This window comes from Scomber japonicus, chromosome 23, assembly GCF_027409825.1.
Source record: "Scomber japonicus isolate fScoJap1 chromosome 23, fScoJap1.pri, whole genome shotgun sequence".
Lineage (NCBI taxonomy): Eukaryota > Metazoa > Chordata > Actinopteri > Scombriformes > Scombridae > Scomber > Scomber japonicus.
In genome coordinates, this window is record NC_070600.1 from 21,840,965 (window position 1) to 21,868,828 (window position 27,864).

The window sequence follows — 27,864 nt, forward strand, 5'->3', positions numbered from 1 at the left end:
AGGACAGAGGAATGAAGGAAAGGAAGGAATGTACGACAGAGGAAAGAAGGAAAGACGGAAGGAGGGACTGAGCGAGAAAGGAAACGAGGAAGGAAGGAAGGAAGGGGGGAAGGAAGGAAGGGAGGAAGGAAGGGAGGAAAGGAAGGAAGGGAGGACAGAGGAAAGAAGGAATGAAGGAAAGAGGGAAGGAAGGAAGAAGGAAGGATAGAGAAAAAGGAGGAAGGTAGGGGGGGGAGGAAGGAAAGAGAGAAGAGAAAGAGAGAAGGAGGGAGGGAGAAAGAAGGAAGGGAGGAAGGAAAGGAAGGAAGGAAGGGAGGGAGGAAGGAAGGAAGGGAGGGAGGAAGGACTGAGGGGAAGGAATGAAGGGAGGAAATGAAGGAGGAAGGAAGGGAGGAAGGGAGGGAGGAAGGGAGGGAGGGAGGAAAGAAGGAGAGAAGAAAGGGAGGACGGAGGAAATTAGGAAAGAAGGAAGGAAAGAAAGGAGGAAGGGAGGAAGGAAAGGAATGAGATAAGGAAGAAAGGAAGGAAAGATGGAAGGAAGGAAGGACAGAAGGATTTAGCTTCCTGTGCATCAACGTGTGAGTTACATGAAGCTTAAATATTAAACATCCCCCCAAAGAAAAGAAAAGATCTAATCCCTTCTTCCTGATCTATCACCCTGCTTCCCACTCGGACTCTGCTTACATTCCTCCCATCGGCTGCTTTTATTTGTTTATATTTATTTTATCTGACAACCCCCCCCCCCCTCCTTACCCCCCTTCCTTCCTTCCTCTTTTCCTTTCTCCCTCCCTCCATCATTTCTTCTTTCCTCCCTCCGTCCTACCGTCCTTCCTTCTTTCCTTTCCTCCCTTCCTCCTTCATTCCTTGCTCCCTCCTTCTTTCCTCCCCACTACCTTCCTTCGTTCATTCTTTCCTTTCGTCCCTTCCTATTTTCCTTTCTCCCTCCCTCCTTCATTTCTTCTTTCCTCCCTCCCTCCTTCATTTCTTCTTTCCTCCCTTCCTTCCACCCTCCTTTCCTTCCTTCATTCCTCCCTCCCTCCTTTCCTTCCCTCCCTCCCTCCTTCCTTCCTTCTTCCTCCCTTCCATCCTTCCTCCCTCCTTTCCTTCCTTCCTTCCTTCATTCCATCCTTCCTTCCTTCTTCCTCCCTTCCATCCTTCCATCCTTCCTCCCTTCCTTCCTTGACTCACTTGAATGAATCTGATGTTTATGTTATTATATTTTCTTGTTGCAGCGAGTGATTAAAGAACCCGTCCAGCTCTGTAATAAACAGCGTGAGCAGCATTAAACGTAACTCATCAGGAGAATAAACATGTCAGATATCAGATTAATGTTGTGGCTACTGAGAGAAAACAGTGAAGTTTGTCAAAGGCAGGATGAGGAGGTACAAGAAGGGAAAGCAAACTTATCCAAAGATATTATCCAAAAAGAAAAGGGAGGGAAAGAGAACGGAAGTAAGAGAGGGAGTGAAACATAAAAAGAAGGAAATGTGAGGTTACATGTGGGTCACTGCTGTATAATAATAATAATAATAATAATAAAAAAGATGATTTAATGCAACGCTGCAGGAAATGCTCTTGGAGATTACGTTTGCAAACCTTTTAATACTAAAGAAAGAAAGTATATATATCATAAGCCATATTAAAGGTTTAAACTACTGGTGTCAAAAGTAAGTTAATTTCATTTTGATTAAAAGGGAAGGAAGGAGGGAAGGAAGGAAAAGAAAGAATGAAAGAAAGGAGGGGAGGAAGGAAGGACAGAAGGAAGGAAGAAAGGGAGAAAAGAAGGAAAGGAGGAAGGAAGGACAGAAGGAAGGAAGAAAGGGAGGAAAGAAGGAAGGGAGGAAGGAAGGACAGAAGGAAGGAAGAAAGGGAGGAAAGAAGGAAAGAAGGAAGGAAGAAAGGAAGGAAGGAAAGGAAGGACAGAAGGAAGGAAGAAAGGGAGGGAAGAAGGAAGGAAGGGAAGAAAGAAGGAACAGTCAAAACAGAAGGGGTCGACAGGAAGTTTAAATCTGCAATAAATAAACTAAAGGTTTAAACTACTGGTGTCAAAAGTACGTTAACTTCATATTGATTAAAGGGGAATTACACATATTTTAAATGATAAGTCTAGTTTGTTATAACTTAGAGCATACTTTCCTAATTTTGGCTTTAACAATAACTTTTAATTTATCATATTAGTTGCTGAGAAATAAGAAAAGCAATCAAACATGTTGCTAACACACCTCCATGGTAGGAAACCTTATTATAAGAGAAAAATAGAGGGGAAAAAGTAAAATTATAGACTCGTTATCGTTAGTCGGGCTATAATATTTTCATGACTAATACAAAGAATGTTCAAACTACCACAACACTAACAGTCTAAAGCCATTTCAGCAGCTCAGTACTTAAATGCTAATGCTTTAAGCTAAATGCTAACACAAGCATGACAACGTGATCACAGTGACCCTGCTTGCAGACTGAAGTTAAGTGTCTCAAATCTCTTCTTCTGTACTTACTGTTAATATTTGACTCTCATTCACACTGAGAAATAGCCTATGGAAAAATGCACTATGAGTAGCTGGATGGTTGCAGTCAAAACCAGCAAAAAGTTGGACACTTCCCACCATTAACGGTCGCCATCTTGGCTCCGTAGCAGAAGAGGAAGGACAAGTTTTTAAACAGGAAATGACAGGCGAGGAACGTTTTAACTACAGTGAACATCGCTGCATTACACAAATATAAAGTATACATGTGTTTTTTGCACTAAGCACCATTATACTGTTGTCATACATACATTTATTGGGTTAAATTAGCAGCCTGTAATGATTTGGTACCGCAAATGCTAACACTAGCTTGCTAACTAGCTAATCATCATTTCCAGTGAGTGTGCAACGGCCGTGTTTGATCTGAAACACTAACCTGTTGAAATTGAGCACTATGCAAGTTAGTCCGTAGTGTACAGAGATTACTATACAGAAGTGGACTAATGGAAATATGTGATTGGAGATGCAGTAGTGTAGCTTAGCGTTTTAGCATGCTAACATTTGATCATTAGCATCAGGTTTCTAATACACTGTATGATCAAACTATGAGGTCACATATGGCTACACTTATGTTTTGGGTTGTTTATACCTCAATCAAAAAGCTAGTTAAGTAGTTCATATAATGCATTGTCCATTCATAGTGCAAGAGAAGCAAAAGGACGGGGTTCAATAATTGTTCAAAAATGGTGATAATGGTGCACATTTCTCCTGGAATACATGCATAGTGGTGTCTGTGCAAAAAGCTGCAGAAATAGTTATAACAAGAGTGAAAAGTGCAGACCCTACTTAGACTAAAGTGTGTGTGTGTGTGTGTGTGTGTGTGGGGGCGGGGGGGGGGGGGGGGGGGGTGTTCAGGAGCTGCTGTTTCACCCACCTGACAAAGCAGCTCTGATTGCTTTTACTGGTGCCAAAAGATATTTTAAGCACAGTGTGCTTCCAAATTTGTGGCAACAGTTCTTATTTCAACACAACAATGCTGCCGTACACAAAGCCAGCTCCACAAATAGGACTAAATAAATAAATTAGTGGTTGACCTCAGTAATGCTGTTACGGCTTAATGGGAGAAAATCCCATGCAGCCAGGCTCCAAAAATCTTACCTTTTAAAAAACAGTAACAGGCTGTTTATAGCGGCTGCTTTTGCTCATGCTATTCATAAGAAATAAAATAAACTAAATGCTTGAATTGATGAATGAAGGAAGGAAGGAGGAAGGAAGGAAGGAAGGAAGGAAGGAAGGAAGGAAGGAAGGAGGGAAAAGGAGACGGAAGGAAGGAAGGAAAGAAAACAGGAAAGCAGGAAGGAAGGAAAGAAAACAGGAAAGCAGGAAGGAAGGAATCAAAAAAGGAAGCAAAGAAGGAAGGAAGGAAAGAGGGAAAAGGAGATGGAAGGAAGGAAGGGAAGGAAGGAAGGAAGGAAGGAAGGAGGGAAAAGGAGACGGGAAGGAAGGAAGGAAAGAAAACAGGAAAGCAGAAGGAAGGATCAAACAAGGAAGCAAAGAAGGAAGGAAGGAAAGAGGGAAAAGGAGATGGAGGAAGGAAGGAAGGAAGGAAGGAAGGAGGAGGAAGGAAGGAGGGAAAAGGAGACGGGAAGGAAGGAAGGAAAAGCAGACAGGAAGGAAAGATGGAAAAAAAGGGAAGCCCGTGCTATTCAGAAGAAATAAAAATAAACTAAATGCTTGAATAGATGAATGAATGGCGGCTTTTTTTTAAATTTTTTTATTATAGTGTACTCTACTGATGCTCTCTCGCTCTAATTAGCAGACCTTGCTGTCTGGTCGGTAGCTTCACTCCGCAGGGTATGAGACAGGAAGAGCAGCCTTCACAGAGGGGCTGAGAAAATGCTGGACTCATTCACAAGGCCCTTTAATGGGCAACGAATTCTCGTGTGAATCCTACACTTCCTGTGAAGGGGGGGGGGGGGGAGTAACACGCACACACACACACACACATACAAACAAACACGAGTCGCATGTATGACTCCGAGCGGCCGCAAAAGACTTGGATTGGATGTGAAGATATGAAACAGCTGTCGATAGAGTTCAATAGATGGTGGTATTAGGGAGCAGCTCCTACGTGTCTGAGTGTTATTGACCGCCCCCCCCCCCCCCACCCCCACCCCCACCCTCCAACCCCCCCCCTTCACATGAGTCAAACACTCCATGTAACAAGATGTTTAAAATAAAATACGAGCAGATTAAGTGAACTGTGGTGAAATATCAGCGTAGATCTACTGTTTAATAGACCGGCTTGAAAGACGTCAGAAAGTGTCTGTGTAGTTGTCAGCTACATATTTAATTATATTGTCCAAAATCTAAAAGATAGATATATGAATGAGTATAGTTGCAGTTTACGTCTATAGACTTTAATAAAAATCCTGCCCACTTTCCTTCAATCCTTCCTTCTTCCCTTTCTTCCTTCCTTCCCTCCATCTGTCCTTCCGTCCTTCCTTCCTTCCCTCCAGCTGTCCTTCCTCCCTTTCTTCCTCCCTTCCTTCAGCTGTCCTTCCTCCCTTTCTTCTTTTCCTTCCTTCCTTCCCTCCAGTTGTCCTTCCTCCCTGTCTGTCTTCTGACCGACCTTCCTTCCTTCTTTTCCTTCCTTCCTTCCTCCCTTTCTTCCTTCCTTCCTTCTGTCCTTTCTGCGTTCCTTCCTCCCTTTCTTCCTACCTTCCATCCTTCCTTCCTTCCTTCCCTCCTGCTGTCCTTTCTGACCAACTTTCCTTCTTTCCTTCTGTCCTTCTTCCCTTTTCTCCAATCTTTCTTTCCTGTCTCCTTTTCTTCCTTCCTTCTTTCCATCTTTTTAATAATCCGGCCCTCATCAGATCAGATCGGACTGTATGTGGCCCTTCCTCCCTTTCTTCCTTCCTTCCTTGTGCCCTTTCTGCGTTCCTTCCGCCCTTCCCTCCTTTCTTCCTTCCTTCTTTTCCTTCCTTCCCTCCAGCTATCCTTCCTCCCTTTCTGTCTTCTGACCAACCTTCCTTCCTTCTTTTCCTTCCATCCTTCCTTCCTTCTGTCCTTCCTCCCTTTTTTCCAATCTTTCTTTCCTGTCTCCTTTTCTTCCTTCCTTCCTTCCATCTTTTTAATAATCCGGCCCACATCAGATCAGATCAGACTGTATGTGGCCCTTAAATGAAAATGAGTTTGACCCCCCTGCAGTAGATAAAGCTTCAGATATGGATGTTAAAATTAAGAAGCTAAGACTTTTAAAAATATGTTTTAGCCCTATCTACTGTGCATCTTACTTTTATCTACTCATGTTATTTGAGTCTTCTTCATATTAATCTATTTCTGTTCTATTCCCCTCAATGGCAACCATCACACCTCTGTACCTAAACTTATCTTTCCCCAAAGGTCTCTTTCCACTTCCTCACTAAGAAGGGACTGTACCAGAGCCAAGCAGGCGTCCAGGAAGAAGCTGAGTTCATCGCTCCTCTATGTGCCGGTTTTAAACACCTCGCTCAGAAAAGCTTCTCGGACTTCAGTGAATCTGATCATGATACAAACTTCTGCTGAAGCTGTTTACAAGCTGCTTCTAGCTCTGAGACAGGAAGGTTAAACTAACTTTCATTCAAGGGACACATTCAGCCCAATGTGATCTGATGTGGGTTAGGGTTATTAAAAAGAAGGATGGAAGGAAGGAAGGAAGGAAGGAAGGAAGGTCAGTCAGAAGACAGAAAGGGAGGAAAGACAGCTGGAGGCAAGGAAGGAAGGAAGGAAGGAAGGAAGGACAGATGGAAGGAAGTTAGGAAAAGGAGACAGGAGAAAGAAAGAAGGAAGAGGAGACAGGAAGGAAGGAATGAATAAAGGAAGGAAGAAAGCAAGGAAGGAAGGAAGGAATAGGAGGGAGGAAGGAAGGAAGGAAGGAAGGAAGGAAAAGCAGACAGGAAGGAAAGATGGAAAAAAAGGGAAGAAGGAAGGATGGAACTGAAGACGGACAGAAGGAAGGAAGGACGGACGGAAGGACAGAAGGAAGGAAGGAAGGAATGAAGGAAAGAAAGAAGGAAGAGGAGACAGGTAGGACGGAATGAATAAAGGAAGGTAGGAAGGACCTTCAGATGAGGAATCTACTACTACTATTACTATAAGTCATATTTCCATTATTATAACAGTTATCGTTGCTAATTTATGTCTCTCCTTCCTCTCCTTTCTCTCTTCCTCTCCTTTCTCTCTTCCTCTCCTTCCTCTCCTCTTCCTCTCTTCCCTCTTTCAATCTGTTCCTGGCAGATGGTTGCTCACCTGGAGCCTGGAGGTTTCTTCCTTGCTGCTGTCTCCGAGTCCTCTCTCATGAGCTAATGTTGGCTCTGTGTGAATTAAACAATCTAGACCTGCTGTGTGTGAACGGTGCCTTGAGATAACTTCTGTTGTGATTTGGTGCTGTGTAAATAAAAATGGACGTGACTCGACTAAATGGAGCAGACGCTGTTGCTTCCTGCTTCCTTTCCTGCTCGGAGATTTGCAACGATGTGGATTAAAACAAGAGTCGACACAAAACAAGTCAGACTGTTTCATTAATCTGACAGGTGGGCCTATTCATCTTTAAGAAACCAGAATGTTGTTCATAGTATTTATCTTTCCTCCCTTCCTTCTTTCCTTCTTCCATCCCCCTTTCTTCTTTCCTTCCTGCCTTCCTTCTTTCCTTCCTCCCTCCCTCCTTTCCTTCCTTCTTCCTCCCTTCCTTCCTTCCTACATCCCCCTTTCTTCCTTCCTTGTCCTTCTTTCCTTCCTCCATCCCCCTTTCTTTCTTCCTTATGTCCTTCCTCCCTCTCTCCTTCCTTTCCTTCCTCCCTCCCTCCCTCCCTCCCTCCTTTCCTCCCTCCCTCCCTCCTTTCCTTCCTCCATCCCCCTTTCTTTCTTCCTTATGTCCTTCCTCCCTCTCTCCTTCCTTTCCTTCCTCCCTCCCTCCTTTCCTTCCTCCCTCCCTTCCTCCCTTCTTTCCTTCTTTCCTTTCCTCCCTTCGTTTTTTCCTCTGTCCTTATTTCCTTCCTTCCTTCCTCCTGTCCTTCCTTCTTCCTCCCTTCCATCCTTCCTTCTTCACTCCTTTCCTTCCTTCCTCGTCCCTCCCTCCTTTCCTTTTTTTCATTAGATTTTATTTTTATTCAGTTTTTCAGTTTGTATTTTGATTTCAGTTTAGTTTTAGTTAGTTTAATAAGTGATGGACTAGTTTTAGTTTAGTTTTTATTAAGTCTTAGTTTTAGTTTTCCGGGTATTAAAGGAAGTCAAACTGAACAGGACAGTAAAGGGGAGAAAATGAAGCAGATTTCAACTGCAATTCAGTTTCGTTTTAGTTAGTTTTGCATTGTTCATTTTAGTTTTCTTTCTTTTTTTAAACAATATATCATTTTTTTCACCACTAGTTTTAGTTTTAATCTTAGTTTTAGTTAACTATAATAACCCAGGTGTGAAATGTCGCCTTACTTGATGAATAAATGTTTTTTAATATTCCTCCAAATGTTGTGGTCAAGTTCAAATCTCATAATTGTTTCATTTAAATTCATAATTATTATTTTTTATACATGTTATTATCACAGCTGCAAGAAATAAACTAACAGGCTTCTTAGTCTATAAAGGGCTTACAGTGGTTTTGATTTACTTTCAAACACAGAGTCCTTGACAAGTCCAACCCTTCATTCTGCAAAAAACAAAACATCTGCATTGCTCCGAGCCTACAGCTAGTCCTGCCAAAATCAGCAAGTTCATTGACAGTTTATTTAAAAACAAAAAAAACAAAAAGTCCTTCAAACTTGCTTCAGTATGAATCTGTAAAACATGATCTGTCACTGTGGTCTATATTTAGTCTATCCTCTGAACCTTTAACACTGGATATTGGCAAGTTGTGTCCATTGAGACTTCATGCTTTATGGTTTTTTTTTAATGTTATTATTATTCCCCCCCATAATGTGAAGTTTGACCCCTGACCTTTACAGCCACATCCTCGGTCTCCGTGGGTCTCATCTGTCGCCTGGTCGGCTGCTCATAGTTGTCCATCTGGTAGCGCATTGGCTGCTTCCTGTTGATGGCTTTGGTCTTGGGGAGGGAGGAGAGGAGGGGGGGGGGGGGAGGGGGGGTAGATAGAGAATTGGGGAAAAATGAGACTTGAAATTAGCATTAAGTAATAAACTCAGGCTTTACTCCATCCGTATTACTCAGTTACTACCTAATACATCCTTAAAAATCTCCTTTTAAATATCATCTCTGTAGTGTTTCAACCCTGTGTGTCAGATCCCCGTTATAAAAACCATTTAACTTCTAACTACACTCTAGCCCCCCGTGGCCTTACTGTCCATTTCAGACGCTAATTGTGATAATCCCCTCTTGTAATATAATAGCAACCATGTGACTCAAGCCGCCTGAAACCTCAGACAGCCGCGAAAATGTGCTGCAGTTCAGCGAGTGGTGATGCTTTACACAAACCTCCCTCACTGACAAACACTTGTAGAAATCACTTAACATGAGATTTAAAGTAAAGGATGAGGATGTTTTGATTATTTAATAATACATACATTTTATTTTACCACACTTTTTATTGATAGAGAATTTATAGACTTCATGATATCTGGTTTAAAACTAAATCTATTGAACCCATTTAACTTTGTTGGGCAATCTTTACCACTTGTATGAGGAATGTAATGCACAGACAGACCATCAGATTGTTCTATGGTTGCTATAGTTACAGATTGTTCTATGGTTGCTATAGATGCAGGTTGTGTTATGGTTGCTATAGATACAGATTGTGTTATGGTTGCTATAGATACAGGTTATTCTATGGATGCTATAGATACAGGTTGTGTTATGGTTGCTATAGATACACACTGTGTTATGGTTGCTATAGATACAGATTGTGCTATGGTTGCTATAGATACAGATTGTGTTATGGTTGCTATAGATACAGGTTGTTCTATGGTTGCTATAGTTACAGATTGTGTTATGGTTGCTATAGATATAGATTGTGTTATGGTTGCTATAGATACAGATTGTGTTATGGTTGCTATAGATACAGGTTGTTCTATGGTTGCTATAGATACAGATTGTGTTACGGTTGCTATAGATACAGATTGTGTTATGGTTGCTATAGATACAGGTTGTTCTATGGTTGCTATAGATACAGATTGTGTTACGGTTGCTATAGATACAGGTTGTGCTAGTGTATAAACGAAGAATAACACAAATCACTGCTGGAGACATTTTTGAATTTTGGTTTTGAACAATGGTCAATGAGCGAAAAAAAAAATCATGTTTCATGTTGTCATGGCCTCAAAGAGGTTTTAAATAGCACGTTCTTGGTGTGACCTACACAGGGACAAGGATTTTGTGTCTAAGTGACTAATGAGGATAATACAGATTTGAGCAAGAGTGCTACAGCTAATCAATTTCATGCTGTTGAGATATCTCACTAAATAAACCTTTGACCTGCTGGTGGCGCAAGAGGAAAAGTCAAAGGATCACCAGAGTTATTAAAATGTTTCCTCTGGGGGAACATAAATATCTGTATCATATATTGTGTTAATCCGTTCAATTGTGGTCAAGTTTTTCAACGCTGAACTACAAATGTCAACTTCATGTTGGCACTGCGGGGAGAAATAAAACAAAATAAAAATAATCAGAGGATTACCGAGGTCAGTATGAGTAATCCTCTGGGGAACACGAATGTCTGCATAAAATGTCCATCCAAAGACTAATGAGATATTTCAGTCTAGATCAAAGCGATGGACCGACTGACATCGGCCCTCCCTGGAGCCGAGCACGGCTAAAAATGTCATGCTGTCACTGAAGATCTAGTGACATTTGGTGGAAGTTGAACGCTGTCTGATCAGAGGTTAAGTGGTTACATACAGTCGGCTATTACGTTGCTATCAATGGATTTAAACTCTCCAGATTCAGAGAGGATGCAGGCTAATGTGGACTGAAAGGAAGAAGAAAGTCTGAATCCTATAGCTCCAAATGAATGTATGTACTCTATATTAAATTTTGACTGACAAGATTGAATCATATTTTTTACTACACAATGAATGACAGATCATTTATTGCCCAAAACATGAAGAACAATATTAGACTGGGTTCATTTTGTCTGTTTTTTATGACTCAGATCAGGAGGGAAAAACTTAATTTCATTCAAGGATCACATACAACCTAATCTGAAGGAAGGAAGGAAGGAAGGAAGGAAGGAAGGAAGGAAGGAAGAAGAGACAGGAAGGAAGGATGGACGGCCGGAAGAGGAGACAGGACAGAAGGAATGAATAAAGTAAGGAAGGAAGGAAAAGGAGACAGGACAGAAGGAAGGAAGGAAGGATGGACGGCCGGAAGAGGAGACAGGACAGAAGGAATGAATAAAGTAAGGAAGGAAGGAAAAGGAGACAGGACAGAAGGAAGGAAGGAAGGAAGGAAAGAAGGAAGGAAGGAGGGAAGGAAAATGAGACAGGAAGGAAGGAAGAAAGGAAGGAAGGAAGGACAGACAGATGGAAGGAAGGAAAAGAAGACAGGAAGGAAAGTGGGCCTGGATTGGACTCCTGGGTGGACCTGTTGTGGCCCACGGGCCTCATGTTTGCCACTGCTGCTCCTAAGTCTTTGTGAAGACCGATCAGCTGCTTCTTTCTGACATCGACGACTATCTGATTTGCTTACGGAAATGTTGATGAAGAAGTAAAGCATCGTGCCATAAAGGCCTCTGCTAAACTATTCTTAACCCCAATGGATTCAAAACGTATCCGACTACGCCTCTGTAAAGAAATGTCAGAGGGAGGAAGGAAAGAAGGAAGGAAAAGAAGGAGGGAAGGACAGCTGAAGGGGAGGAAGGAAAGTAGGAAGGTAGGAAGGAAGGAAGGAAGGAAGGAAGGACAGATGGAAGGACGGAAGGACGGATGGAAGGAAGGAAGGACGGAAGGAAGTAAAAGACGGGAGGAAGGAAGGTAGGAAGGACAGACGGAAGGAAGGAAGGAAGGAAGTAAAAGACGGGAAGAAGGAAGGAAGGAAGAAAGGAAGGAAGGAAGGAAGGAGTATGTTTGCTCCCGCCTGCCTCAGATCATGAATACGCCTCCGTAAAGAAATGTCAGATTTGCTCATTGATTCATGAACTCGCTGCCCTGCTGCTGCTGCTGCTGCTGCTGCTGCTGCTGCTGCTGCTGCTGCTGCTGCTGCTGCTGCTGCTGCTGCTGCTGCTGCTGCTGCTGCTCGGGCATCGTGCGTCATCGTGGCACACGACTGTCTAAATACACGATTACTCCTCTTAAACAATCAGAAGACCCTGAAGTTACACAGCGTGCCTGAGCTTCCTGTTAGAGGGGAACAGCCACCAAAATGGGAGAGGACACACATTACCTGCAGTAACATGGAAGGAATGTGTGTGTGTGTGTGTGTGTGTGTGTGTGTGTGTGTGTGTGTGTGTGTGACCTCTGTCCACGAGGAAACGCTGGCTGCTACACTCAGCACATTAAAGTCATTTCTTGGCAGCTCGTCAGTGTGGCTTTGTTTTAAATACAGAATAAATGTTTGGATTATTTTTTTTCTCATTGTTTGAAGTTCTTCATTACTCGCTTGTCACTTAAACTACATGTGCTACATGTGGAGGACAGACAGATGGAGGGAAGGAAGGAAGGAAGGAAGGAAGGAAGGAAGGAAGGAAAAGAAGGAGGGAAGGACAGATGGAGGGAAGGAAGGAAAAGAAGGAGGGAAGGAAGGTAGGAAAAGAAGGAGGGAAGGACAGATGGAGGGAAGGAAGGAAAAGAAGGAGGGAAGGAAGGTAGGAAGCTAACTGTATTGTACAATTTGGATACAGAAATTAGAAAATATATTAAAGTAATATTAACTTAGCAAGGAAGGAAGTGAAGGACACCATGAAGGAAGGACGGAAGGAAAGAAGGAAGGAAGGAAGGAAGGAAGGACAGAAGGAAGGAAGGAAAAGAAGGAAGAGGTCAGAAGGAAGAAAGGGAGGAAGGACAGATGGAGGGAAGGAAGGAAGGAAGGAAGGAAGGAAGGAAGGAAGGAAGGAAGGAAGGTAGGAAGGAAGAAAGGAAGGAAGATGGAAGGGAAGACAGAAAGGAAGGAAGAAAGAAGGGAAGGAAGGAAGGACAGAAGGAAGAAAAAGAAGGAAGGTCAGAAGGAAGAAAGGGAGGAAGGACAGATGGAGGAAAGGAAGGACAGATGGGAGGAAGGAAGGAAGGAAAGAAGGAAAAGAAGGAGGGAAGGAAGGAAGAAAATATGGAAGGAAGGAAGCTAACTGTATTGTAGAATTTGGATACAGAAGGAAGAAAGGGAGGAAAGACAGATGGAGGGAAGGACGGAAGGTAACAAGGAAGGAAGGAAGGAAGGAAGGAAGGAAGGAAGATGGAAGGGAAGATGGAAGGGGAAGACAGAAAGGAAGGAAGGAAGAGAAGGAAGGAAGGAAGGCAGGAAGGACAGAAGGAAGGAAAAGAAGGAAGGTCAGAAGGAAGAAAGGGAGGAAAGACAGAAGGAAAAGAAGAATTAGAAGGAAATAGAGGGGGAACGTGTAGCTGCCCAGACTTTGACTTTGCCCGTGTCTTTGCTCCGTTATCAGTTTTGCTGATTGATGAATACTCACCGGGCCCAGGTGTTTTTTACCGGCCTCCAGGGAAACGGCCATGTCTCCGTTCCTCCAGCTGTCATCTCCAATTTCGTCACTCTGCAGAAACTCGCCGAGCTTCTGGACACTGTAACACACACACACACACACACACACACACACACACACACACACACACACACACACACACACACAGTCCATATTTCTCTTCACTGCTCTCAGGTTTCCTTCGTGCACCACATCCAATTTGTTACTCTGCTTCTCCACTTTGTCTTCCTTGTTTAGAAATGTTCACATCCCTCCTCTTTTCTCTCTCAGCCAAAACTTTAAAGCATTAACAGTTTAACAGTTGGACTAACTTGTGATAAAATACAGTCAATGTCCTCACAGTGAAAACATGAACATAAGACAACAACAGAAGAAGAAACAGCTTGAATTAGCCGTTAATACAGATTTATAGCTCAGGATGTGCAGCATGAATGCACTACACGCTATTAAAGGCTATTAAAGGCTATTACCTAAAGTAAGGAAGGAAGGAAGGAACGAAGGAAGGAAGGAAGGAAGGAAGGAAGGAAAGGAGGGAAGAAGGAAGGAAAGGAGGGAAGAAGGAAGGAAAGGAGGGAAGAAGGGAAGGAAAGGAAGGAGGGAGGAAGAAGGATAGAAAGGAAGGAAGGAAGGAAGGAAGGAAGGAAGGAAGGAAAGGAAGGAGGGAAGAAGGAAGGAAAGGAGGGAGGAAGGGAAGGAAGGGAGGAAGAAGGAAAGGAAGGAGGGAGGAAGAAGGATGGAAAGGAGGGAGGAAGGAAGGAAGGAAGAAAGGGAGGGAGGGAGGAAGAAAGAAAGGAAGGACAGATGAAGGAAGGAAGAAAGGAAGTCAATGTCTTTACAGTGAGAACATGAACATAAGACAACAACAGAAGAAGAAACAGCTTGAATTAGCTGTTAATGCAGATTTATAGCTCAGGATGTGCAGCATCAATGCACTACACGCTATTAAAGGCTATTAAAGGCTATTAACCCTTAAACAGGCCTTACTAGTTATGTCAATTGCACCTAAAGTAAGGAAGGAAGGAAGGAAAGGAGGGAAGAAGGAAGGAAAGGAGGGAGGAAGGGAAGGAAGGGAGGAAGAAGGAAGGAAAGGAAGGAGGGAGGAAGGAAGGAAGGTAGGAAGGAAAGGAGGGAAGAAGGAAGGAAAGGAGGGAAGAAGGGAAGGAAAGGAGGAAGAAGGAAGGAAAGGAAGGAGGGAGGAAGAAGGATGGAAAGGAGGGAGGAAGGAAGGAAGGGAGGGAGGGAGGGAGGGAGGGAGGTAGGAAGGAAAGGAGGGAAGAAGGAAGGAAAGGAGGGAAGAAGGGAAGGAAAGGAGGAAGAAGGAAGGAAAGGAAGGAGGGAGGAAGAAGGATGGAAAGGAGGGAGGAAGGAAGGAAGGGAGGGAGGAAGGAAGGAAGGAAGGAAGAAAGAAAGGAAGGACAGATGAAGGAAGGAAGAAAGGAAGGACAGATGAAGGAAGGAAGAAAGGACAGAAGGAGGGAACATTTGCCCTAACAGCTGAACTTAGATCTGAGGAAGGTAGGAAGGAAGGAAGGAAGGAAGGACAGAGGAAGGCCCCGGGAGGACAACAGGAAGGTTAAAGAGTCTGTATCTCCTGGTGCACGTTGCCTGTTTAAGGGTTAAAACACTTCCTGGTCTTAATGGCTTTTATGGAGTAAAATGTAAACTATCCATACCTCTATTTGATGCTGTAGATTCACACTATGTGCCCTAAAACTAATTCTGGTATATGATATGTGTATGAAGGCCCACAGAAATGTCAGTAAAAACCAAAATTGGGGATAAAATGTGTCATTAAATTATAGTTACTGATGAAGATGTTGATGATTACAAAAGGAGGTTACATCTTAAGTCAGACCTTTAAGATTTTCCTCATTTTTTAATATTTAACATGTTACTGAATACATATATTGCTGTTTTTAATTCTTTAAAATCCATATTTTTTATTATATTTAGTAAATAAATCATGATGTGGGTTTATTTGGAGCACACATGGGCTTAAATGGAGTCACAGTACCAATTAAACCCACTTTATTCATCAAATATAAGGAAGGAAGGAAGGAAAGAAGGAAGGAGGGAAGGAAGGAAGGAAGGGAGGAAGGATGGAATGAAAGAAGGAAGGAAGGAAGTGTGAACTCACAAGCATTATTGGATGTCCCATAACAGAAGGAATGAAGGAATGAAGGAAGGAAGGAAAGAAAGAAAGAAGGAAGGATGGGAGGAAGGAAAAAAGGAAGGAAGGAAAGAAAGAAGAAGGAAGGATGGAAGGGAGGAGGAAGGGAGGAAGGCAAAAAGGAAGGAAGGAAAGAAAGAAGAAGGAAGGATGGAAGGGAGGAGGAAGGAAGGAAGGACAGAAGAAAGGAAGGACAGAAGTACGGAAGGAAGGAAGGAAGGAAGGAAGAAAGGAAGGAAGGACAGAAGAAAGGAAGGAAGGAAGGAAGTAAGGAAGTAAGGAAGGAAGGAGCTGAAAACATTGGTTATAAAATTAGAAAAGTCATCAAATGTAATAAGTTACATTACTTTGATGAAGTCATTAAAATAGTTACATTACTTATTACATTATAAACAGAGTAACTAGTAATCTGTAATCTATTACATCTCCATAGTAACCTTCCCAACTCTGCCACAGACTCACCTGACCAAAGCCTTGACGGCAAATCTGACGACAGTGGAGAGCAGGAAGAGAGGAGTAACCAGGATGTGGAACAAGGCCAGAGCAGCAAAAGCCTCAGAAGGACTTGGACCGTTTTCATTGATGAAATGATGCATCACAAATGTCTACATGAAAAAAAAAACACACAAGATTTTACATTTTATATCATCTTTTACTTCTCCTGACTCCTGATCCAATAGTACGATATATAAGCTGTCTTACCGCAAGTACAGCGGCAATGGGGATAGCAGCATTCATGAAAACTGCACACAGAGAGAAAACATAGATTATAATGTAATTCTCTGTCAATCAAAAGGAGGGAAGACTCATATAAGTTGAAAGATAAGACTATTACATTATGAGATATTGTGGAAAACCATCGCTCATTTCCTACGAGAAGAAATCGGACCGGTTTCCGTCACGTCTTTCACTTTTTTTCATCAACTTGGACATAAAACACACATTTAAAGTCTGTGTAAAGTAAGAATAAATAAATATGTGTTCTGAGTTTGACATACCACAGAAAAGTGTGTTGTTAACCACCCTGCCAAATTTGAATGATTAAAAAAAAATCGCCAAATATATTAAATTAGGCTTCAAAGTTGTGTAAAAATCAGCCTCTTTCTCTGCTCCCAACCGCTGTGGGCGTGGCCACCGAGTCCGCTGAAGCCCCCCCCCCCTACCAAGTGTCACCTGCCAATCAAAGTCACCACCTCTACCAGAAACATGGACGCTACGTCTGAGAGCTTTCTGCTGCTAACTTGGCGGCTAACTCGGCGGCTAACTCAGCTGCTAGCTCAGAGGCTAACTCAGCTAACTGGCTAACTGTAGACTGTAGTAGTAGTAGTGTGTGCTGAATGTATTTATACCTCTACAGCAGCAGGGGCGGGTTTATGCTAATCACTAAATCCTGAACACAGAAATCTTGAAACACAGTTTGTGAAACCTAGCTCCACAATTCAAATCTAAATGGTTGAAATGCTTTTTACACCTTTTTTAGAAATACATTTATGACCTATTTAATGTGTTTAGAAGAAAATGTCCGAATTCACTTTACACAGTCTTTAAATGAAGCCATAGATGTTTGGTTTCATCTTACTTGACATAGAAGTGTAGAAAGCGAACGTCTTCAGGCTGGTGAGCTCTTTTCCTCGAGTGTCCTCCACACTATCACAGAAGATATTCTCCCAGGCGTACAGCTTTAGTAGCTTTATGCCCTTTAAGATCTCTGTGGTCTTTTTTAGGCGATCGGTAGAGTGCTCCTATAAAAAGACACAACTCTGAGTTATCAGTGTAAAATTGCTTTACTCCAAAACAGAAACAATAACATGAGGCTGCTGCTTACTAGTGTGCTTTTCTGTGTGTCTGCCAGCTTCGTAGCTATGAGGTACTGGACTGGAGCCAGCAGGACGATGACAGACGCTCCTACTAAGGCGCTGTAGCCTAATAAATAGTAGAGCAGAATCACTCCCATCACAATCTGCAAAGACAGAGAAGAGAAACAACTTTATATAAGATTTATAGAGGGGATGCATGAACAGATAGGTGTGGATTACAGCCCGATTGACACAGATTGATCTTTACACATTCATTGATCTTGCATTGATCCCTTTAATGTAGTTATCAATACTTGTGATAAAGATATGTAATGAAGGCACAGTTTAGCAATAACTGTATAAAATGACATTAATGCATTGAAACAGTAAACTACACTGGAAAATTCAATAATAACACACTAAATAACATGCACATGTGTATTTAACTTGAATTAAGAAAAAAAATACATTAAATGTTCCCCATATAAGCAAAAAATATCAGTACATATTGGACACTGCTGATACCAATGCTGATATGAGTAACTCAAAAATTAAAAAAATAGTTTTAAAAGCAGCATCAGGTTTGTTAAAATGTGAATTTTGTATTTTTGTTGGTTGTATTTCATTTGAAATGGCATTTGCACCATTTTTAGAAGTAAGACTGAATGTTTCTGTAAATGTCAAATGGTGTAACCACAAAATAACAGTGTATTTAAGTGGACTTATACTATTAATGACTGTAAATGTGTCCTGGTCTCCATGGTTACCCAGATTAAATGTAATATTTAGAACAATTGTATTCCATTAGCTTTATTTAATATAAAAGTTATAATGTAAGATCATGCCAAACTAGTTAATATGGTGTTTTATTGACTATTTACTGTTTTAAAGCAAGTTTAAAGTATTTATGGTTACACCACTTAGACATTTTTACCATAATCCTCTAATATATTCTCTCAAAATGGATTAAAAAGCAGAAATTTGATGCTGGATCCACAAAAAAATAAAGTTTATTTTCACATTTTAACCCTTCAAATTTAAACTAAACCACATGGACACAGATCAGTATGGATGTTGAGTTGATCCTACCTGTACAGGCATGGCCCACAGGTTGGGGCAGAGAAACAGGAACCACATCAGCTGGTTGGTCTCTATGGCAACCAGGTTGTTGATCTGCCCCAGTGTCATCTCCCCCATAGACATGTTGGAGGTGGACAGCCGCAGGATTTTGTTGTAAATCATCGCCTAGTTAATAAAAAAAAAAAAAAAAACATGAATACACAACAGAGTCTCGAGGCAGTTCATAAACTAGTCACCAAATATACTTCCAATTCCTGAGTGTCACGTAAAAATAGGAGAATTTGTGTCTGTGTTTACGAATCTGTAGATTAACTATCTCACAAACTTATTTGGAATACAAAATATAAAACTGGATATCGTTAGCTAGATTTCAGATATATCAACATTTTTCAATTTTAGGCTCAGATCAAACATACGAAATGGAAAAACGGGCACCAAGACTGAATTTGATTTTAATATTTAATTGGTCACCCCTTCCTGTCTTCCCCACACATTCCCCACACCTTTACCTGCCTCAGCCCCCCGCCCCAGTTTTTCTTCTTTCAAAGTAACCTAATATTCACGTCGATTGAGAGTTTTCCATCAAATTTCAATATTTTCGATAACATTTATGGTGTAAGATATCATTTGCATTCACATTCTCAGCTCCTCTTTTAGAGTCACATACTTTGATCCTTGAAACAATACCATGGCTAATAGGTCTGACTGGCTTATCTGGTCCTGGTCCTGGTCCTGATCGATCGTAGCGGCTAGCAAGGTAACGTTTGTCGTTTGCTAACGCTCCTTACCGAACTTCCGGGTCACGTAAACGTAAACCCGACCAAAAATAACAAAAAACAAAATAACCAGTCAATTTTTCATTATTTGATTTTTTTAATACCAATTAAAAAATAGAAAAAGAAAAATGATATACAGATTCAAAACATCCTAAAAAAAACTTTATATTTCATGCAGTAGCTCACCAACAGGGCTCCACGCAGGTTGATGCCTGTTTCTATGGTAACGTAGTAGGAGGCCTGCAGGAAGGTCCTCTGCAGGACTAGCGCCAGGAAGAGGAGGACGGCCAGGACTGAAGTGTTCTGCAGCAGCTCAGTGGAGGACATGAAGTACACGCCGAAAAACATCGCCTCCAACAAACACACACACACACAAAGAGCAAATGTTAAACTTTAAGAGACGTTAGCATAGGGCTGCTCGATTATGGGAAAAAAAAAATCATAATAACGATTATTTGGGTCAAAATTGAAATCATGATTATTAAAACAAATTTTTTTAAACTGTAGAAACATGCTACATTTATTGGACATTGGATTTAATTAATTTTCTCTCCCAGCAGCAGCCTTTTATCTGCCGCTCAACGCAACACACAGCAGAAAATGTGCAGAGATATTAGAGCTGAGCTGGTTACCATGACGACAGTTCTACACATCACTTCCTGGTTTTTAATAATTAGTCAGTAAACTCACCATTATCTGACGCATGCTGGAAACTCTGCACTTTTATTTAAAGTTAAAACATTTCACCGTGTGTTTCAGCTGCTGTCAAACTAACGGAGCTGCAGCGGCTTCCTGTCTAAGCTTTTCAAAATAAAACCTTTGTTATTGAGCGCACTATTTTCTGACATTTTATAGACATAACAATTGACTAGCTGTATGATTGGATATAATTAGTCAGCTGGTAGCCAAATAACAGAGAGCCAGTGATGTGATGGCGCCAAAAAGCAACACAACAGTATATGGACAAATAATACATATAGACAATATATACAATATTTATTGCAGCATTTAATATATTTCTATGCTCTCTGGCACTTTCTATCAAATATTCATACCTACTATTCTGCACATGATACCAGTACCAGGCAATAATGGAGATGTATTTTTGAGTCAGTGTGATGAACAACATGATAAATGCAATTAATGCTGCTTATTTTATCAAATCAACTGTTTCTCAATCAAAATAAAAGCATTTATAACAATATTTCTTCCATATCGAGCACTTTCAGCACATGCATACTGTTTGTTTGAGTAAACACACACACACACACACACACACACACACACACACACACACACACAGTAGTATCAAAAAGCTCGGTTTGATGCTCAGCAGGCCTTTCCTCACTATTAAGCTGAGATACTGAGTGTGAAGTGAGTGGGGAATTTTCCATGTCACTCAGAAATGCAGCCCTGCTCTGCTCTGCTCAGCTCTGCTCTCTATCTCCGCTGCCCATTATACCCACTTTAACAAGCAGGCACGGACCCGACACCAGCTCACATTCAACATCCACTATAACAACATCCAGCCAAATGGACTGAATGAAAATATATTGTCATTACAGAAGCATCTGCTCTCTCTCTCTGTCTGTCTCTCTGTCTGTCTGCGTTATGACCTTTGGAGGAGGCTGGCATGGATTTAAGAGGAGTGAAAGTCTGTGATGAGCTTTGCCAAATGGACTGTCTGTTAAAACGTCTGCGTTCTCTCCGTCTGCAACGCCGTCAACGTTGTGTGTGTGTGTGCCGCCTGTCACGAGGCCCATGTTATTGTTTTATTGTAATGTCGCTGTGTTGTAGTTACATCTTTTAGTCCAGCTGATATTGTTTGATGAACACTGATGGAGATTATTGGATAAGATAAACTGTATTGGTCTCATGCAAAGGAAATGGAAGATGTTTAAAATGAAGCTTCTTGATAACAGCTGGAGGACACATCAAGATTTTCTTCTTAGTTTGAATCTAAAACATTTCATTTTTGCTCATTTTACCTCCATCGTTGGGTTTAGTGCCAGTGTCGTGTCGATCTGTGTGTCATTTCATGTTGTATTCCTATTGATTGGTTAGTAGATTTCTGACCCTGTCCAAATTGTGTCCCAGGTCATCTTTGGTTATATTAGCAATCTTTGAACCTCTCTCAGAAGTGCAACATAGGACCACAACCATAGATGTCACCAAGTTTTCTTCTATATTGGTCATCTTTTATCTTGGAAATCCCAAAATCATAAAGTGTATACCCTTCTTTAAATGGGCAGAAAAGGTAAGTAGTTTTATAGACAAAAGTATCATAAAGTTGTTGGTTCCAGCTTCTCTTTTGTCTAATATCTTCGTAGATCAAATATGTTTAGGTTTTGGACTCATGTTTAGATGAAACAAGCTATTTGAAGACTTCACCATCTCTGAGGAATAATGGTGGCTATTAAACATTATTATCTGATAAAGCAATAAATCAATTAACCCAAAAAATAATGTTAGATGTGTGTGTATATACTTCTTTTGTAATAATCAACAACGTGGTTTTAGTGTTAAGATAAGCTTGAGGTGTTAGACATGTAAGCGTGGGAACTACATTATATCAATGAGGGTCCTCAGAAGTATATAAAGACAAGTATGTGTGTATATGTGTGTGTATATGTGTGTGTGTATGTCCTATCAGCACCAACATATTATGACATTACAGACGTTATTATCACGTCAGACACAGCATGGTTCACACACTTGGACATGCACTCTCTGACACACACACACACACACACACACACACACACACACACACACACACACACACACACACATACTGGGACCAACGCCTCGGTGACATCACACCGAGAGTGAGTCATTCATTGGCGGACCACCCAACACCAGCTGAGCGTTTTGGGGGGGGGGGGGGGGGGACTCACACTGTTGCACTCATTTGCACTCAGCCTGTAATAAAGTGATCTTATGTAAACACGTAGCCGTCGTTCTCATTGACGGACTCAGGAAGTCAATGGGTTTATAGGTTTAAGTGATTCTCTCTGCTGGGAAAATGAATGACGTCCATCTTTTTTTTTTTCAAGCTGTCGTCTCAAATGTGTGTCTATCAGTTTCTAATGAACCTGTTATCAAGTCAAAGCAGAGCCACGTCCACTAAGGTGTTTTCTGTTTCATTTAAACCAAATATGAAGTGTTAATAGCGCCTTTAACAACAATCAAAGTGATAATTATGACAGATGTTTTATGAAAAGCTAGTAAATACAGACGCCTCAAATCAAAGTTACTGAAACCTCATTTAAAAAAAGGTATTTGGATCAGTAGTCATAATAATTTAGAGTCCCTTAACCTTCCTGTGGTCCTCTAGTCAAGGAAGGAATGAAGGAAGGAAGGAAGGAAGGAAGGAAGGGAAAGAGGGAGGAAGGAAGGACGGAAAGGAGGGAAGAAGAAAGGAATGAAGGAAAGGAGGGAGGTAAGACGGGAAGGAATGAAGGAAAGGAAGGAAGGAAGGACAGGAGGGAGGTAAGACGGGAAGGAATGAAGGAAAGGAAGGAAGGAAGGACAGGAGGGAGGAAGAAGGAAGGAAAGGAGGAAGGAAGGAAGGTCTCTCTCTCTCTCTCTCTCTCTCTCTCTCTCTCTCTCTCTCTCACCTTTTCCTTGTCTGGCGGGGGGACTTTATCGCTGGCGTTCAGATACTTCACGATGCCGGAGATGCAGAGAGGCCCGGCGAATCCCAGCAGGTCGGCCAGGTAACGGAAGGTGCTGCTGAGCAGGATGGGACGGCCGAACGCTCGGTACATGGAGCGCCAGATAGACGGGGGGCGATCCGGGTCCTCGGCCGTCTGTGCGGAGAAAACAGGATAGGAAGATTGTGTTGCTAATAGCAGGAAAAACCCAAATAATTATAAAAGGGTGAGACCTCCGTAAACTCACCCTCTGGTCCTCGTATGCGTCTTTGAGTCGTAAATAGTTGGTGAGAGCTCTCATAGCGATCGGCAGCTTCCCGATCTTCTTCAGCTCTATCGGCCTTTTATGAGCTCCAATGATCAGAGGATTCATCCACCAGTATGTTGCCTAAGAAAAGGCAGCAAATGTCTTTTTTAAAGCATTTTTAAAAACCATTTTAACCCTCCTGTTGTCCTCAGGTCAAGGGAGGACAGAAGGAAGGAAGGGAGGAAGGAAGGAAGGAAGGAAAGGAGTAAGGAGGAAAAGAGGAAGGAAGTAAGGAGAGATGGAAGGGAGGAAGGAAGGAAGGAAAGGAGTGAGGAGGAAAAGAGGAAGGAAGTAAGGAGAGATGGAAGGGAGGAAGGAATAAAGGAAAGGAGTAAGGAGGGAGGGAGGGAGGAAAGGAGGAAGGGAGGAAGGAAGGAAGGAAGGAAGGAAGGAAGGAAGGAAGGAAGGAAAGGAGTAAGGAGAGAGGAAGGAAGGAAGGAAGGAAAGGGGTAAGGACGAAAAGAGGAAGGAATTTAGGAGAGAAGGAAGGGAGGAAGAAAAGGAGGAAGGAAGGAAGGATGAAAAGAGGAGGGAAGGAAGGATGAAAAGAGGAGGGAGCAAAGAAAGAGAGAAGAAGGAAGGACAGAAGGAACAGTCAAAACAGATGGGGTCAATTTGACCCGGGAGGACGACAGGAGGGTTAAATGATCAGCTGCCTTCATAATGTGATGATTTGCTCAATTTTCATATAATCTCTAAAAAAAAAAAAAAAAAAAAGCTATATACATGATTGATAAGTCTTAAAGATTGAGTATTTATTCTATTTTACTCTGACTTCTCTTGTAGATTACAGTTATTGGTGTATTTTATTAAAATGTGAAATGTTAAATGTGTACCTTGGAGAGCAGGTTGACAAACGGCTGCAGAAAGCGAACTCCCAGATCCTGTAAATCTTCTGGCGGCTTCACCTTCTGAGGGTTGGCAAAGAATACATATCTCTACAAAGAGAGAAAAAGGACACAATTAATATAAAATACATTTATTAAAACAAACAGGCACAAAAAACTGAGAAAAATGATATCTAACATTAGCATTTAGCATCAAAACATCCAAAACAAAACAAAAGGCCAAGAAATTTCAAAATAAAAGTCAGAGAGAGTTTAACCCTCCTGTTGTCCTCGAGTCAAGGAAGGAAGGAAGGAAGGAGGGAGGAAGAAGTAAGGAAAGGAAGGAAAGGAGGGAGGGAGGAAAGGAGGAAGGAAGGAAATGAAGGACTGAAGGATGTAGGAAAGAAGGAAGGAAGGGAGGAAGGAAGGAAGGAAAGGAAGGAAGGAAGGAGTGAATGAAGGAAGGAAGGAGGGAGGGAGGGAGGGACGAAGGAAGGAAAGGTGGAAAGAAGGACAGAGGAAAGAAAGAAGGAAGGAGGGAGGGAGGGAGAAAGGAAAAGAGGAAGGGAGGAAGGAAGGAAAGAAGGACAGAGAAAAAGAAGGAAGGAAGAGAGGAAGGAAGGAGGGAGGGAAGGAGGGAGGGAAGGAGGGAGGGAGGGAGGGAGGGAGGGAGAAAGGAAAAGAGGAAGGGAGGAAGGAAGGAAAGAAGGACAGAGAAAAAGAAGGAAGGAAGAGAGGAAGGAAGGAGGGAGGGAAGGAGGGAGGGAAGGAGGGAGGGAGGGAGAAAGGAAAAGAGGAAAGGAAGAAGGAAGGAAAGGAGGAAGGAAGGAAAGGAAGGAATGGACGTAGGAAAGAAGGAAGGAAGGAAAGAAGGAGGACGGGAGGAAAGAAGGAACAGTCATGAAGCTGAATATAATAATGAAAACATGATGACTGACTCGGACTCTGATGACGTTGATCTCTACGCCCATCAGCAGTCCGTACAGGATGACCAGCAGAGCCGTGATGCAGAACCTCAGGTGCTGCGGTCCCACGCTGTACGCCGCAAACTTCCACAACTTGATGGTTTTAGTGATGAACGCCAAAACCCAGTAGATGAAAAGAACTGTGAGGAAATAAAAGAGAGAGAGAAGTTGTAGGTCTGTTAGAAACCACATCCTTTCCTACTACTCGTGCTAACTCTGACGTCATTTGAAGTATGTAGTGTGTAGGATGTGATTTAGAGTATGTGAGAAGTTCCTGGATGGTTTACTAGAGGGGTGTCAAACTCATCTTCATTCAAGGGCCACATACAGACCAATTTAATCTCATGTGGGCCGGATCATTAAAAAGATGGAAGGAGGGAAGGAAGGAAGGAAAGAAGGGAAGGGAAGGGAAGGGGGAAGGAAGAACAGAAGTGAGAAAGGTATATGAAGGACAGATGTAGGAAGGAAGGAAGGAAGAAAGGGAAAGGGGAAGGTGGAGAGGAAGGACAGAAGGAAGGAAGGAAGGAAGGAACGAAGAAAGGAAAAGGGGAAGGTGGAGAGGAAGGACAGAAGGAAGGAAGGAAGGAAGGAAGGAAATGGGGAAGGTAGAGATGAAGGACGGAAGGAAGAAAGGTAGAGGGGAAGGAAGGAAGGAAGGAAGGAAGGAAGAAAGGACAGATGGAAGAAAGGTATATGAAGGATGGAAGGAAGGAAGGAAGGAAGAAAGGACAGATGGAAGGTAGAGAGGAAGGACAGAAGAAAGAAAGGAAGGAAGGACAGATGGAAGGAAAGTGGGCCGGATTGCACCCCTAGACGGGCCGGTTCTGGCCTGCGGGCCGCATGTTTGACACCCCTGGTTTACTAGATTCTCCAGAAATGCAGAGTATGCATCAAGAGCTGACTACTCACACTCACATTACCCAAGATGCAACGCTACTACTCACACTCACATTACCCAAGATGCAACGCTACTACTCACACTCACATTACCCAAGATGCAACGCTACTACTCACACTCACATTACCCAAGATGCAACGCTACTACTCACACTCACATTACCCAAGATGCAATGCAACTTCTAAAAAAAACCCGCTGGTTTCAAGATAGCTACAGAAAGAGTATGTTTGCTTCCTGTTTTCAAAATAAAAGCACCAATTCTATCGTTATTAATACACCTGATTGATATATTTTTACTACACAAATATCGCAGCATCCAAAAGAATTCACAATAACAATATTATCACAATATAGTGACGTAGCGTCCATGTTTCTGGTAGAGGTGGTGACTTTGATTGACAGGTGGCACTTGGTAGGGGGCGGGGCTTCAGAGGCTGATTTTTACACAACTTTGAAGCCTAATTTCATATATTTGGTGATTTTTTTAATCATTCAAATTTGGCAGGGTGGTTAACAACACACTTTTCTGTGGTATGTCAAACTCAGAACACATATTTATTCTTACTTTACACAGATTTTAAAAGTTATAAAAAAGAGCCCAAATTCCACCGATCCAACCGCTTTTAAAACTCACCGAGTAGCAGTTTGGGGAAGTTGGACGTCTCTATGTTGTGATAGTAAACCACCGACGTCGTAGCAGCGATGAAGCCCATGAACGCCGGCATGAAGAGATGGAGGTGGTTGGTGGCCATCATCCTACAGCAAGAGGCAAAAACAAGTGATAGTGATATAATATACTGATGAATTACAAAACTCAACTAACAATAACTTTATAGATATTATTTATAGCAGGGGTGTCAAACATGCGGCCCGTGGGTCAGAACCTGCCCGCCAAGGGGTGCAATCCGGCCCACTTTCCTTCCTGTGTTCTTTTCCTTCCTTCTATCTGTCCTTCCTACTTCCTTTTATCCTTTCTTTGTTCCTTCCTTCCTTTCTTCTTTCCATCTGTCCTTCCTCCCTTTCTTCCTTCTGTCCTTCCTTCCATCTGTCCTTCCTCCCTTTCTTCCTTCTATACTTCCTTCCTACTTCCTTTTATCCTTTCTTTGTTCCTTCCTTCCTTTCTTCTTTCCATCTGTCCTTCCTCCCTTTCTTCCTTCTATCCTTCCTTCCATCTGTCCTTCCTACTTCCTTTTATCCTTTCTTTGTTCCTTCCTTCCTTTCTTCTTTCCATCTGTCCTTCCTCCTTTTCTTCCTTCTGTCCTTCCTTCCATCTGTCCTTCCTACTTCCTTTTATCCTTTCTTTGTTCCTTCCTTCCTTTCTTCCTTCCATCTGTCCTTCCTCCCTTTCTTCCTTCCTTCTGTCCTTCCTCCCATCTGTCCTTCCTCCCTTTCTTCCTTCTATCCTTCCTTCCATCTGTCCTTCCTACTTCCTTTTATCCTTTCTTTGTTCCTTCCTTCCATCTGTCCTTCCTCCCTTTCTTCCTTCCTTCTGTCCTTCCTCCCATCTGTCCTTCCTCCCTTTCTTCCTTCTGTCCTTCCTCCCATCTGTCCTTCCTCCCTTTCTTCCTTCTGTCCTTCCTCCCATTTGTCCTTCTTCCCTTTCTTCCTTCTATCCCTCCTTCCATCTGTCCTTCCTACTTCCTTTTATCCTTTCTTTGTTCCTTCCTTCCTTTCTTCCTTCCATCTGTCCTTCCTCCCTTTCTTCCTTCTGTCATTCCTCCCACCTGTCCTTCCTACCTTTTTTCCCTCCTTCCTTTTGCCTCTCTTTCCTTCCTTCCCTTCTTATTTCCTTCCTTTCTTTCCTTCCTTCCCTCCATCTTTTTAATGATCCGGCCCACATGAGATCAAATTGGTCTGTATGTGGCCCTTGAATGAAAATGAGTTTGACACCTCTGCTTTATAGGCTTTAATAATAAAAGCATCTTTCCGAGGTCTCACTTGTTGGAGACGATGCCTTCGGCGAACTCGCAGGACGTGGACGAAGAGCAGCGAGAAGGTGAGGATCCATCTCATGTTGTGTCCGGGGAAATGAAGCCATGTGTTGTGATGGATCTGGACCTTCGAGCTCTGACTGCCCCAACCTGAGACACAAACAGAGAAACACAAAGATACGTCGGAAAATTAAGTTTAAATTTATTGCACATAAAGAGAAATAATATATCTCTATATATTTCTGCTAGCTGGACTTTTCCTAATGTGTCTCTGAATATACAAAAATGAAAATAAATACACATAATTTTCGTTATTTTTTATGCAGCTGGTGCAAATGTCCAAATTTGACTTGTTTTTAT

General features: G+C 42.2%; 1 protein-coding gene across 1 annotated transcript in view; it reads right to left on the reverse strand.

Moving 5' to 3' along the window:
• abcc9 (ATP-binding cassette, sub-family C (CFTR/MRP), member 9) overlaps positions 1 to 27,864 on the reverse strand; it is a 100,391-nt gene that overhangs the window by 66,225 nt on the left and 6,302 nt on the right. Inside the window, 15 exon segments of the mRNA XM_053343966.1 lie at positions 8,433 to 8,533; positions 13,065 to 13,177; positions 15,731 to 15,873; positions 15,971 to 16,011; positions 16,848 to 17,010; positions 17,094 to 17,228; positions 18,154 to 18,309; positions 19,107 to 19,271; positions 22,541 to 22,732; positions 22,824 to 22,964; positions 23,720 to 23,821; positions 24,649 to 24,815; positions 26,208 to 26,329; positions 27,512 to 27,543; positions 27,545 to 27,654. Coding sequence (XP_053199941.1) covers positions 8,433 to 8,533; positions 13,065 to 13,177; positions 15,731 to 15,873; positions 15,971 to 16,011; positions 16,848 to 17,010; positions 17,094 to 17,228; positions 18,154 to 18,309; positions 19,107 to 19,271; positions 22,541 to 22,732; positions 22,824 to 22,964; positions 23,720 to 23,821; positions 24,649 to 24,815; positions 26,208 to 26,329; positions 27,512 to 27,543; positions 27,545 to 27,654 — 1,883 coding nt within the window.